General features: G+C 44.4%; 1 protein-coding gene across 1 annotated transcript in view; it reads right to left on the bottom strand.

The window, feature by feature from the left end:
- ASB13 (ankyrin repeat and SOCS box containing 13) overlaps positions 1 to 12704 on the bottom strand; it is a 37749-nt gene extending 25045 nt beyond the window's left edge. Inside the window, exon 1 of the mRNA XM_036342209.1 lies at positions 12410 to 12704. Within this exon, the coding sequence (XP_036198102.1) occupies positions 12410 to 12452 (43 nt within the window). The 5' untranslated portion in view covers positions 12453 to 12704. The remainder of the gene's footprint in view (positions 1 to 12409) is intronic.
- Positions 12705 to 14876: the final 2172 nt, after the last annotated feature.

Raw genomic sequence — 14876 nt, 5'->3', positions numbered from 1 at the left:
CAAACAAACAAAAAGAACCAGGAAATAAATGTTGGTGAGGAATATAAGATGGTACCGCCACTATGGAAAAGAGTATTCTGGTTCCTCAGAAAATTAAAGATTTTACCATATGACCCAGGAATCCCACTTCTAGGTATATATTGAACCAAAATCAGGATATTGAAGAGATATCTGCACCCCCATGTTCACTGCAGAATTATTCACAATAGCCAAGAAGTGGAAGCAACCCAGGTGTCCATGGATAGATGAATGGATAAAGAAATATGGTTTATCCATACAATGGAAATTACTCAGCCTTTTAAAAAGGAGGAAAATTCTGACACATCCTACATTAATGAAACTTGAGAACATTATTCTAAGTGAAATTTAAAAAGTCACAAAGAGCCTGGCTTGTCTGGCTTCGTGGTTGAGCGTTGACCCATAACCAGGAGGCCATGGGTTCAATTCCTGATCAAGGCACATGACTGAGATGTGAACTCGATCCCCAGTAGGGGTTGTGCAGGAGACGGTTGATCAATGATGTTTCTCTCACACCAATGTTTCTATCTCTCTATCCGTCTCCCTTCTTCAATAAAAACATATTAAAAAATAAAATTTTTTGAAAATCACAAAAAGCCTGGTCAGCATGGTTCAGTGGTTGAGTGTTGACCTATGAACCAGGCGGTCAGAATTCAATTCCCCGTCAGGGTACATGCCTGGGTTGTGGGCTCGATCCCTGGTGGGGGGTGTGCAGGAGGCAACCGATCAATGGTTCTCTCTCATCATTGATGTTTCTATCTCTCTCCATTTTCTTTCCTCTCTGAAATAAATATAAAAATATTTTTTATAAAATTAAATGAAATTTAAAAAGTCATAAAAAAGCAAATACTTATATGATTCCGCTTATAAGAGTCATTGAATTCATACAGACAGAAAGTAGAATGGTGGTTGCCAAGGGGAGGGGAGTAAGGCAGTTTCACAGGTGCAGAGTTTCACTGTTGCAAGAAGAAAAAGTTCTGGATATCGGTTGCTCAACGATGTGCACATAGTTAACGCTACTAAACTGTACACTTAAACTATAGCATCTTAACAATTTCTGTGTGGTTTTTTAAAACCACAATTAAAACTTTAAAAATTCTATTTTTTTAAAGTAACAAAAAGATGGTGGAGTCCCTGAGGATGGGAAGTTTGTCACCTGCAGCTGGTACCAACCACAGGCTGTCATCAACAGGGGACAGTTATGGGGCGGGGGAGGGGATGAGGGGAAGAATGTGACTTCAACAGCCTCTAGGAAGGGCTGAGAAGCAAGGGGAGGGGAGAACCACCTGCACATAAAGAATGTGGGGCTGCATGGTGCCCCATGGAGCAGTGTGACTGGGCGCTGGCCCTCCCTCCAGGGAAAGCTCGGCTTTCCCCCATGAAAAGGCTGGGACCTATTAACCATAAGGCAAAAAGATGCATCTGCTTGCCTTCAGTGGGGAGAGCACGGGAAAACACTACACATTAGTCAGGCCACTGCCAGGCCTGACCTCAGGCTTTGTTTCCAGCCCTATGCCTGAACCCCAGTTGTGACATGATGCCCCATCCCCCTGGGAGAGGGGCCACCCTAGAAACCTGAGAACTCCTGTTCTGGCAAGTTCCCTCAGGGATGAGCATTCCCCTAAATCCCAACCCTGCCGCTTAATTGGTTTCCGAGCTTCCCTCTTCCCATCACCATCCCTCAGTCCCATTACACCCGCTTCCAGTCTTCCCATACCTCCCCTGGGCCCCTCCCCTCACCTCCTCCCTATGATGCAGCTAAATCATAAGTGGATCGTGTGGGGCCTCCTCAGGACCCTTCAATTGCCCCTTCTTTCAAGATAAAATCCACACTCCTTTACAAGCCAGGCACACAGGCCCTCCAGGATGGAGTCTTGACCTCTTTTCTTAGCCTTTCTCCCCCTCCCCACTACCACCTTTGTCCCTCCCATCTCCTGCCCCCCCCCCCCCACACACACACACACAATTGTCTCTAATTATAATGAACTTCACATAGCTCACAGAGGGTCAGGCCTTGTGCCTTTGTGTTTGCTGTCCCTGCCTCCCTATGGAAATGCACTCCCTAGCTTCCCATACCACAGCTTCTGCCTGAGTGACTAAATCCTCCTCACCCAGTAAGACCCAGTGGAATGTCTGTTCCTTCAGAAGCCTTTCAGCGTGCAGCCCACCCACCCACTCCCTTCTTTATTCCATCTCTGTACCATTAGTCGTGCACACCCTCACACCTGCATCTCATTTGCACTCCTCTCCCCTCCCTCCTCAAGCATCTCTAGGATAGGACAAGCCCACCCTCTGGTTCCAGCAGGGCACCTGACACCCAGGTATGGGATGAGTAAATACTCTCCAGAGCAGGTTTGACTTGCCAGACAATGCCTTCCCCCTGCAGTTGTGTCTGCCCTCCTCCCACCTCCCACCTGCCAAAGTATAACCACCTTCCCTGCCCTTCACAGGCCTGCCCAGCTCCTGGCACTGAGCCAGGTGCCAGAGCATCAATTACATAGGAGTCTGTTGTAACAAGAGCCAAGGTCACAGTCCTGGAAGAGCATCTGGGCACTTGTGCTCCAGACTGCTAGCTGCATCCAACTTATTCCTGCCTCTTGTCTGGGCTTTGGTTGGAGGTCATAGTGACACCTGTCATTCCTCAGGTCGACCAGCTGCTGGCAAGCCCAAGCTCATATGAAGGGCTAAATGAAGACCTTCTTCTTGAAAACTAGAGAGTTTCACCGGCAGTCAGGGTTATGTAAGGAGGAATGATCGGTGCTTGGAAACACTTTTGCCACCTCTCTGCCCCTGAGTATGACCTAATTAATTCAGCCTGTGCACCAGATGTGCACCTTTCTGGATCCCAGCTCCAACACCCTCTTTGCCTTAGCTGGGCCCCTGACACCTCACATCTGAAGGCCCCAGGCGCAAGTCTATTCTTTGGGGATCAAAAAGCCCCAGTTGAGTACTTCAAGTGGTTCTGCATCAGCTGCCCTGAGGGAGAATGTATGTGGTGACTGAGGAGCCTCAGGAATCACCCAACACCTGTCTCTGTCACTTACAATAATCTCTGAGACTTTGTGCAAGTTACTTACCCTCTCAGAGCCTGTTTTCTCCCTTATAAAATGTACATATTTTTGACTACCCCATAGGGTGGCTGTGAAAGCTGAAGGGGTGCTATTTTGCACAGCTCCCAGCCAATTATAAACACTCAGTAAATGACAGACACTATGACTATGATGGCATCATCATCATCATTATGACTACTTCTGCTAGTCCTGTTGGGTCTTGGGTTCCAGCTCTTCCATCTGTCCTTGTTCCATAATGAGCCTTGTTCCATAATGAGTTTACCTGCACAGTTCCTGGGCCCTCTGACACTGCAGCCTGCATTCCTACCAGCTCCTACCAGCTTACACAGCCAACTGTTAAATATCCAGGAATTCCGCCAGCCAGAAACTGTTAGGGGCTCAAAGTCAGCCATGGTGTGAGTATTTACAACAGGAAAAGCGCAAATCAGAATCTTGTTTATATTCCTTTTTACTGCCCCCTCCCCTTTTTTTTCCAGAGAGACACTTTACCAGCATCCCACTTAGTCAGCCAGAGACCAGAATCCTGCTCCTTGAGCCCAAACACCAGCTCTTCAGCCAATGGCCCACCTGCCCTCCCCGGGAGCCTGTGTCTATGATATACATGGCCTGGCAGGCCCCCTGCCCAGGTAGATCAGAGCACTCATTGGCTCCAATAAATTCTCCAGAGATCAGAACCCAAGCCACACTGTCTTTTCTCGTCCTTCTGTGAGCCTGGCCCTGCTCCAGGCCTTTCCTCCCCCAACTGGGCTGACCTCTCCATGGACAGCAGCCCTGCTCTAACAGACTGTTTTCCAAATGCCTCAGAGAATACCTTTACTACAAAACTGATCCAACACACTGGGTTTAGTTGGGGGTCAACATCCACCATGCACCTTTAGATGTTGCTTGGGCCAGGAATTTTGTTCCAAGTACATCATTAGGGCAGCCTGGGGTCCTTGCTGCAGAAGGTCCTTCTCTGCCACAGCTACAGATGGAAAATAATCTGCCGGCTCTGGCATACACCCTTCTCCCAAATACCCAGTAAACATTCTTGAAATGGTGGCAGAGCAAGATAGAAGGGAGGGCAGGCCATTCCTGCAGAGGAGTCCAGAGTGGGAGACGTAGCAGCCAAGAACGAACACTAAAGTCATAGTACGGTTGCTTTTCTGAGGCCTGCTCCCTGGACTAAAACTTCAGGTCTCAGGGGAAAGTCAGAGGTCCCCAGTGACTCATCCCACAAGGTCCCCAGAGGACAAGGAGCTGTGTGTAAAAGCTACCAGTAAATTTAAGAAATGAAAGGGCCTTAGAAATCCTTTACAATCAACACTTCCAGAAAAGCATGGCAAAGTATACCCATCCCTCTGATCATAACGGAGTAAAAAAAAGAAAAGGGTCATAAACCTATAAGGACAAAGAGTCCAGCGTCTAAGGATGACAATATCTACTCTGCACGATGCTATAAGAACCAAAGACACAATCTATATTATAAAAACCCAGTGGCCCTAATGCCGTAACGACCAAAGACTGATCACCAGGAGGCTGTGTGCGTGGTGAGGTGCAATGTGCAGCAAGGCACAAGCGGATGGGTGGGGATTTGACTCTGGGTCCCGGGTCTCACGCAATTTCCCGAGGGTCAGGGTCTTGCACAATTTCATGTGCTGGGTCACTAGTATATATGAAAAGCCTTGCACAAAGTGGGTGCTTGCTTAATGATGCTTATCACGGCCACCAATTTTGAATAGTGCAGTCTGAATTAAAGTTTTAGTGAACTGGGAATTAGCAGTCACCTTGATTTTCAAGGGAAAACAGAAATCTTTATTTTTATATGTAGAAACACTTAGGAAATGGGGCTAAATTTTCGGTTGCTTTTTAAGAGATTTTTCAGCAAGTTCTTTTTCAATGTTTTAATTATGAATACCCAAAATATTGTTTGTCAGTAAACATAGGGTCAAACGGCCTACAGTGTGGTTTTAAGATATGTTAAATTAGGTAAAAATTAAATAGAAAACGCTATTTTCCTATAGGGACAAAACAGTCAGAACTCGGTAAATGAGAAAAAAAGAAAGTGAAAGAGAATAACTGAAAGCAAAAGAGAAAGAGAAAAGAAAGGAAAATAGATTGCTAAAAAGAGAAAGGCAGCCAGGAAAAAGGAAAGAGGTATTAAGAGGAGGCGGCCTCTTAGTGATCAGCGCAGTCTTTCTGCAGGCAGATCTCCCTGAACACAATTAGAGCCACTCATCTCCAATGCTCACCCGCTCCCTGGTTCCTCCTCCCCTAACCACAGAGCACAGAGGGTGAGGGCTTTACATCCTAACCACTCAACGGTCATCCTCCACCTTCCCCACTTTATCCCAGGGACTTTGGGAAGTTTCTCATTTGAAATCATCTAAGTGTCAGTTTCTTATCATTGGAGATCATATTTCACAGTGTCCTTTAAAAGAGAAAATAAGAGAATAACGTGCAACCATTTTCCCAGAAAAGTACTCAATAAGAGTTTGTAACTCACACTACGTGTGGTATCTTCGAATACCTCCATTTGCCCTAAATAGGCTTCTTAGTTTGTTTGTTTACAAGTCTTTTTTTTTTTTTTTTAAATATATTTTATTGATTTTTCACAGAGAGGAAGGGAGAGATATAGAGAGTTAGAAACATCGATGAGAGAGAAACATCGATCAGCCGCCTCCCGCACATCTCCCACCGGGGATATGCCCGCAACCCAGGCACATGCCCCTGACCGGAATCGAACCTGGGACCCTTCAGTCCGCAGGCCGACGCTCTATCCACTGAGCCAAACCGGTTTCGGCTACAAGTCTTATTTAAAGGCCAGTTTTAGGACAAGCTTCAGGCTCTAAATATCTCTCCACCCATGAGAAAATACCCAGGTGGTTTGGGAGTGGGGGGAGCAGGAGGAATACCCACAGATGATGACACTGAAGTGTACAGAGAGCTTCCAGTTCACTGAGAGAGACAGGTCCCTGCCCAAACTCCCTGCATGAAATCAAATCAATAAGCCTACCTCCCAACATTCTCTGTGGTGCCTCTTGCAAATGCACAGCCAAGCTTTATATGAAAAGAAAAGAGATCAGAATGAACAAAAAATAAAGAATTCAGAAGAAACCAGTTCAATGTAGGTAAAAACATCTAAAAAACTATTTTGAAACCTCAGAAGACAGGAGAGAAAATATGAAACAACAGCAAAAAGCATTTTAAAAGAAAACTCAGGGAATAAGACCTTTTGACAAAAAATATGATAGTGAAAATTAAAAACAAATCCACTAAGAATTGGAAAATGAAGTTCAGAAAATCTGGTAGATAGTAGGACAAAACAGGAGGAGGAGATAGAAAATAGTAAGACAAAATAGTTAGAAAAACAAAGGATCCATTCAGGAAGTCTAAGGCCCAATTAACAGGGGTGCCAAAAAGAGAAAAGAGAACCCTCAAAGATATTACACTAAAAAGTCCCTGAATTGAAAGGGATGATTTCTGGATGGGAAGGGTCCAGTGAGAAACCTGAATGATATACTAGTATATAGCAAAGAGGGCCCACACCAAGCCACACTGCCAAATAATTTCAGTACTGCAAGGATAAGGAAAAACCCTAAAAGTTTCTAGAGAGGGAAAAATCCCATTTAAAGGATGAGGTTGCTGCCCTAACCGGCTTGGCTCAGTGGATAGAGAGTTGGCCTGCGGACTGAAGGGTCCCAGGTTCGATTCCAGTCAAGGGCATGTACCTTGGTTGCGGGCACATCCCCAGGAGGGAGTGTGCAAGAGGCAGCTGATCGATGTTTCTCTCTCATTGATGTTTCTAACTCTCTATCCCTCTCCCTTCCTCTCTGTAAAAAAAAAAAAAAAAAAAAAAAAAAAAAAAAAAAAAAAAAAAAAAAAAAATTCTGAGAAAAGGATTTCCAGCCCAGAATTTCAAAGCAAGCCTGGGTGCCAATGAAGTGTGGAAATAGAATCAAGACATTTGGGAACAGCCCTGACCAGTTTGGCTCAGTGGATAGAGCGTCGGCCTGCGGACTGAAGGGTCCAGGGTTCGATTCTGGTCGCAAGCATGTACTTTGGTTGCGGGCATATTCCCAGTGGGAGGTGTGCAGGAGGCAGCTGATTGATGGTTCTCTCTCATTGATGTTTCTAACTCTCTATCCCTCTCCCTTCTTCTCTGTAAAAAAATCAATAAAATATATTTTTTTAAAAAGACATTTAGGAACAACAAGCAAGATTTCAAATAAGTTGCCTCCTCATCACTCTTTCTGGACACATTCCTCAGAGATGTGTTCCATCGAAATGAGGGAGTTTTGTCAAGAAAGAGAGAGATATGGGATCTAAGATTCAATGTGGAAGAGAGGTGATGTAAATTCCCAAGGGTTGGTCAAGGCAGGCTCCAGGATGACAGGTGGGCAGCAGTCTCAGGAGCACCCCGCACAGATGGAGCACGAAGCGGCAAGCTGTAGAGGTTATATCCCCAGTCATCCATGAGACAAGAAAGACAGCGGACCAAGGTTACCTGAGGTGCCTGAGCAGACCAAGAGACAGTCTGAGGATGAATTAGTAATTGTGTATATAGAAAACTAAACTAACAAACAGAACAGTCATTACCTCTAAGAAAAGCAAAAAGTTATACGAAGAAAGAAATGTAATCCTAATATAGCAAGGAGTGTAGCTGTGGGCAATATTCACAGTCATAAAGTGAACCCCAGATAATGAGTTTTTTAAAAAGTAATTATATTACAGGATCCTGAAGGGAAGCATATGGAAGTGGAGGAGCCCCAAGTGAGCGAGGGCTTCATCTCCCCCAACAGGATGTCTTCTGGGAGAGTCAAGTTTGAAAGTCGGGAAATCAAATTTTTAGCATATTAGTTAGACAAATGGAGGTAAACCAGATAAACAGCTGAAAGAGTTGAAGTAGTTGTTTCTATGTAGTGGGGATCCAGGGGGAGTTGGAAGAAGACAGAAATGTTTCATGGTAAATCTTGTGGTTCCATTTAATTTTTTAAAACATGTACAGTGTAATATCTATAAAATACTATATTTTAAATACTAATAAGAAATTCTTTGTAATTTCTCATTTAACCCACTTTAGAAAACAGAGCAAAAGGCTTGCTTAAGATCACACAGCATAGGAATCCCTGCTCCTCAAACCACATCAGGCTCATGGGTGTGTGTTTGTGGGTGTGACCCATATCTAGGAACTGGTCCATCTGGACATGGCATATATTTCCTGTCCCAGTGCAAAACCAAAAACCATTTAAGGTCATTCAGCACCTCTGATATTCCTGGCTCTGGCTCCTAAAAAAAAGTTAAATTCTTGGCTCTGGCCCCTAATAAACATGTTAAATATACTCTAACCCAAACAGGACGTAATGATTTCTGGCTATGCTTTTCCAACCCATCAAAGTCAAATTCTCAAAGCTTGATAACTCACAAACATCTAATGGATTTCACTGGGGTTTTTTTTTTTTTACATGTTAGTATATACAAAAAGCGCAGATAACTTCAGGTTCGTATCCTTGAACAATTTCTTCCTATTCTCTTTTCCAGTGGGTTCTGAGTGATCCTTCATATCACTACATCTGTGATATTCAGTGATTCCCTGACATCCCTCCCAACCTCTGGCAGGCCACCATTTCTGGCACTGTAGAGGCTTCTATACATGGACTGAAACATAGCTTTAGAGCCCTCTTCCCCTATATTTCTGTTCTCTGGAACCATGCAATGAAATTTGCCTCACATAGCAGAAAACTCCCAATAAAAGGGCCCTTTTGGTATTTGACTTGCTGTAATTACCTTTGAATGAGATCCCAAACTACCCAACCCACACAGAATTCCATGTTATCTTACAGCAGGATGCATTTGTCTGTGTGTGTGTTAAAAATATACTTCTTTGGCCAGGCTGGTGTGGCTCAGTGGTTGAGATCGACCTATGAACCAGGAAGTCATGGTTCAATTCCCAATCAGGGCACTTGCAGACTTGATCTCTGGTGGGGGCATGAAGGAGGCAGCCAATCAAAGATTCTCTCTCATTACTGATATTTCTCTCTCTCCCTTCTTCTCTGAAATATCCTATATAATAAAAGGCTAATATGCAAATCAACAAAACGGTGTAACAACTGGTCGCTATGATGCACACTGACCACCAGGGGGCAGATTCTCAATCTGGAGTTGCCCCCTGGTGGTCAGTGTGCTCCCAAAGGGGGAGCAGCACTCAGCCAGAAGCCAGGCTTACGGCTGGCTAGCGCAGCAGTGGTGGCGGGAGCCTCTCCCACCTCCGCAACAGCACTAAGGATATCCAAATGCTGGCCTTGGCCTACTCCCCACAGTGATTGGGCCTAAGCTGTCAGTCAGAAATCCCCTGAGGGCTCCTGGTCTGCCTGAGGGACGCCCCCCACTGAGTGCACAAATTTTGTGCACCAGGCAATATATATATATATATATATATATATATATATATATATATATATATATATACATATATATATATATATATATATATATATGCCAGTTTGATAGCAATCATGTTGAAACAGATGCATTCACTCTAATCTACTTTCTGAACATCCATTAGCCTCAGCAGGTGGAAGAGGCCATTTTAAATGGTAGGTATATTAAAATGCTAGGGAACAAGGCAGATCGCAGAGCATGAACTTAGGAGTGTTTTCTCAGCTTTTGCCTACGAGTGGCCTAATCTCCATTCATACTTACATTGACCATGAAAGGCCATTCAGAGAATTCAAATTATCAGGTCTATAAATTCTGCTCCTTAAAAGAATGCTAGTTATTTGTGTATCTCCAAGAACTTACTTTTCAACCTTTGCTTCAGTACACTGTTTCAGACTGCAATTGGTGCTGTTTAAATCTTTAGGAAGGTAGAAACAGGAAAAGGAAAACATATAGTGTGCTTTTCTTTTCCTCCTCCCTTCTTTCTATCTGATTCTATCAGATTACACTGATTAAATTCTGTCAGAAGCTCTTGAGAACAAATGCTGAGTACAGGAATCACTTTTTTAACTTTGCAAATAGACACTTATCTTGGGTCAATAGCACTGTATTACATTTGCTACGTATTACACCAGATTCATCTTAGGATGTGACTTGTCCTAAATTCTTTGTATTTGTTGACAAAACCATATTGTAAGACTCTACAATCTTTACCTCTGTAAGGTGTTATTTTAAAAACTGGGAAACTGCCCTGGTCAGTGTGGCTCAGTGGGCTGGGCATTGTCCCATGCACTAAAAGATTGCTGGTTCACATATCTGGGTTTCCGGCTAGATCCCTAGTATGTGTGTGGGGGGTAGGGGAGGCGGTCGGGAGAGTGGGGCAGACAGGAGGCAGCCAATGGATGTTTAGCTCTCTCATGTTCATGTTTTTTTTCTCTCTCTCCCGTCCTTGCTCTCTAAAATTCAATTTTAAAATAAAATAAAATAAAAAACCTGGAAAATTTACATGCTTTGGTTGTAACACCATACACATACAGAATTTGAGATCAGAATGTTAAAATGGCCCTATGATGGGCCTATACTTCTGCTGGGATAGCAGTGTTGTTTTGGATTGAACACATTCAGTTTATTCATTAGTGTTGAGAATAGAAATGTCAACAGGACATATCTTGGAGAAATATAGTAAAACAATAAAAATATCCATGAACTCCAGAAGCTGTGTATCTATTAGTTTAACAGAGGTCCTCAAACTTTTTAAACAAGGGGCCAGTTCACTGTCCCTCAGACATTCCGCACATGCGCACTGCAGGCCCGGGACGAGTTGGCTGCTAAGCAGGACAGGCAGCAGCGGCAAAAACACCCGGCGGCCGGATAAATGTTTTTGGTGGGCCGCATGTGGCCCGCGGGCGGTAGTTTGAGGACGCCAGGTTTAGAGTGTGTTTTCTTTTAAAGTCACATTCCTTAAATTCTGCAAAAACAAAACAAACAAAACACTTGCTCAGAAGTTATGTCATGCTACTGAATGCTGTGCCTGAATAAAAATAATAAAAAATTTAATCAGCTTCAGTGATTAGCTGTTCATTGCTTATTTAACTGATCCAATCAAATATAGATCACATTGGCAGGTTCAAAGTCTTGTGTCTGTCTGGGGTGGAATGCCAAGTAAAAATAGATGTTTAGTAAATACTTTTGATCATGTTGAAGATGGCTCTTTTGCAAAATCAATTGAAATATATTTGCCTTGCTATGACCACAATTCCTCTTAAGCTAAATTTACCTTCAAGACATCTCACTTTTATTCCCACTACTGTTTTTACCAGTGTAGAAATACTTCAGATTTTGTTTTCTTTCCAGGCTTTCACTGTTCATTTTTTAATTGCCATAGTTCCTTTTCCCCCCTGAAGTGATTTTACTTTTATTTCCTTCACTTTAAGTCCATCATGACATTTCACAGTGATTCTGGGATGGAGGCAGAAAGAAGGCGATGTTAAGAATCCTAGGGCTGGCCCACATGGCCCAAGAAGGTGCAGGAGGGCAGGCCTCACTGGGGAAGCTGGAAGAGCACCCACTGCCATAGTCTTAACTTCAGAGGCAGGAAAGTTTGCTCCCAGAAAGAATGTCCTTTGCCCTCAACTCCATTTCATTCTTGGGTAGCCCAAATGGTAAAGAAGAATCAGTGAAGAACCGAGATTTCATTTTTTACAGTGTGACAACATCTCAAGGTCACATCCTCCCTCTGGAGCTGATTCCTTCTGTCACCCAGGGTGTGTATGTGTGGGGGGGGGGGGAGGGAGGGGGGGGGGGCGGGATGCTAAGGACACAGCGCACTGCCTTCTCAGCAGCTCCTGGAAGATGTTCCAGCTCCCACCAGGGCTGCCCTACCCTTGGTCCGTCATGGCCATTTCCTAGTTTCTCCTCGGACTTGGCAATGACTACCCACCCACCCTTACCCCCCACGCCACCCCCCCCCCCCCACCCCGCTGGGCATCTTCCTCAAGGTTGCCAGAGCTCTAGTGGTGAGTCTGCAGTTCCGAAGTCCCACTGTTGTTGCGTCACGATGATGACCAGCCCTGGGACGCGCTGGGACGCGGGGGGGGGGGGGGGGGGGGGGGGGGCAAGGGGTGGGGCACAGAAATCACGTCTGAAAGCATGGGATCCCGGACCCCGCTCCTTTAAGGACAGGACCCTCCAAACAGGGCCCATCAAACCCGCCCCAGAAGACACATTCAAAGGGCGCATCATCGATCACAAAGCCAGTGCCATCAGATGCACCTCTACAGTCCCCGAGAGCCAAGAGCCGGCTCCGGCGGTCCTCGGTCTTTTGCCAATCCCCCAGCTCCAACCCCCCAGCTCCGGGGTGCCCGAGCCCCGCGCCCGCCGCACCCGCGGCGCCCCGCACGCACCCACGTCGCCCAGGAAGCAGCCGTCTGCAGTCCGGGACTCCATGCCGCTGGCTGTCACGCACCCCCAGCTCCGTATCCGGGTGACTCTGTGCTGGGGACAAGGGCCTCCTGCGGAGATGGCCGTGAGCGTCGGGAGTTGTAGTTCGCTGGTCGTGCGGGCGCGCCTCGCGGGACCCGCGGCCAGCGCCACGTCGTGGTCACCTGCGTCCAGCTGCACCGTCGCTACCGCCTCGCTCAGCTGGGCAAAACATACGCCCGTGTGCAAAATATGTGGCCAAGAGCCAAACGTGACCAGCTGCTAAAACGCACTACCGTGCTTTGCATTGCAAATCTCCAGCGTTCCTCCATGCTTTAAAGATGAACTTCCTGCCGGAGCTGACAGACTCCCTGTTTCTTTCGTCTTTTGACAGGAAGTCATAAATTCCAAATCATTCACATTCGTTGAAAAATAAAAACAAAAAACAAGCCTTTCCAAGTCTCATGACAGAAATGAATAACCTGTTTGCAAATGAGTCCCAGTTGACAACTGAGAAAGGGAGCTTTTTCTTTAACCCCTGACCTGCCCTGAGCCTACTAAATGTAGAAGTTAGTTTGGGCTGGAAAGTAAAAATATCAGGAATTGCCCCGGTCTGGAAACACATAAGGACAAACAGGGAGCAGAAAGTTTGATGGGTTACCCAGGCAGAGGCTTCTCTGAGGACTTGAATGTCCAGTCCAGTCAACAGGCACTGTATTGAGCAGGGCTGGAGCCCTGTTAGAATTCAAAGCTGCTTGAAATTGAGAACTCCAGGCCTAGGAATGACATTTCAAGTGTATTAGCAATGTGTGCTTGCACCCTTTTTTCCATTTTTCTGCCACAATTAGCCTCTTGAATTTTTTTTGCAAGTTTATTTACTAAATGTAGTACATTTTGTAATTAATACATTTGTCATGGGATGTTATGTTTTCACCATGACAATGCCATGTGCTTGTATGTTTGCATTTTCTTCAATATTTCTTCCTTGACAAAGTATCTAGATATGAGTATAGATCATATGTTTATATTTTTATGTGTATATACCATATATATTTATCAGCAATACAATATAAATTTATATTTATATACTTAAGTCTATATATACGCATGCAAATATTTGCTAAAATATTAAAAAGCAAATATTCCTTATTAGCTTATTATGTTGTAATTTTTCTTCATTCTGTTACTTGATTTCAATAGTTAATTGCAGAAAACCTTTTTTAAGCTTTTATGTCAGGGGTGGGGAACATTGACCCTTGGGCCAATAAGGCCCTTGAAATCATTTGGTCTGACCCTACCAAGTCATTAGGAGTGAGTTAACTAAATGTTTGACCAACCCAGCTGGCGTGGCTCAGTGGTTATATGTCAACCTATGAACCAGAAGGTCAGGGTTTGATTCCAGGTCAGGGCACATGCCCAGGTTGTAGGCTCTCTATGAGCTCGATCCCCAGTGTGGGGCATGCAGGAGGCAGCAGATCAATGATTCTCTCTCATCATTGATGTTTTTATCTCTCTCTCCCTCTCCCTTCCTCTCTGAAATCAATAAAGACATATTTTTTAAATGTTTGACAAAATATAGCAGGCTAATTTTTAAGTTGATAATTTTGTATGGCCCAAGAATTATGTTATAAATATCCAAATGGTCCTTGGTAGAAAAAAGTTTCCCCACCCCTGTTTTCTGTATTCAGAAATATATTGTGAAGGTATTTCCTCTTTCGTCAATATTCAGGATACATTTTTCCCACCAAGAGTCAGAATATGTATATTACTCTGTTTTGTTGTTATTAAGACTTTTATTCATATGGAATTTGTTGCAATATATAGGATCCAAGTTAATTTTTTTCTAAACTGAAACAGAATTGGTTTTTTTTTTGTGTTTTTTTTTTAAATATATATTTTATTGATTTTTCACAGAGAGGAAAGGAGAGGGATAGAGAGTTAGAAATATCAATGAGAGAGAAACATCGATCAGCTGCCTCCTGCACACCCCCTACTGGGGATGTGCCTGCAACCAAGGTACATGCCCTTGGCCGGAATCGAACCTGGGACCTTTCAGTCCGCAGGCCGACGCTCTATCCACTGAGCCAAACCAGTTAGGGCATTTTTTTTTTTTAAATATATTTTATTGATTTTTCACAAAGAGGAAGGGAGAGAGATAGAGAGAGTTAGAAACATCGATGAGAGAGAAACATCGATCAGCTGCCTCTTGCACATCCCCCACCGGGGATGTGCCCGCAACCCAGGAACATGCCCTTGACCGGAATCGAACCTGGGACCTCTCAGTCCGCAGGCTGACACTCTATCCACTGAGCCAAACCGGTTTCGGCCAGAATTGTTCTTAAAATAGTCATTAAATAGTTGTTTATTTGTCTATTTTTGTGTTAATATCCTTTTATTGCCTATTAGGTTCAATTCTCTTATTTTTCTTTTTTATTGAGATACTAGTGGCCC

This window comes from Myotis myotis, unplaced genomic scaffold (assembly GCF_014108235.1).
Source record: "Myotis myotis isolate mMyoMyo1 unplaced genomic scaffold, mMyoMyo1.p scaffold_m19_p_1, whole genome shotgun sequence".
Lineage (NCBI taxonomy): Eukaryota > Metazoa > Chordata > Mammalia > Chiroptera > Vespertilionidae > Myotis > Myotis myotis.
The sequence above is the reverse complement of the archived record's forward strand: the minus strand, read 5'-3'. Positions and strand labels throughout refer to the sequence as shown.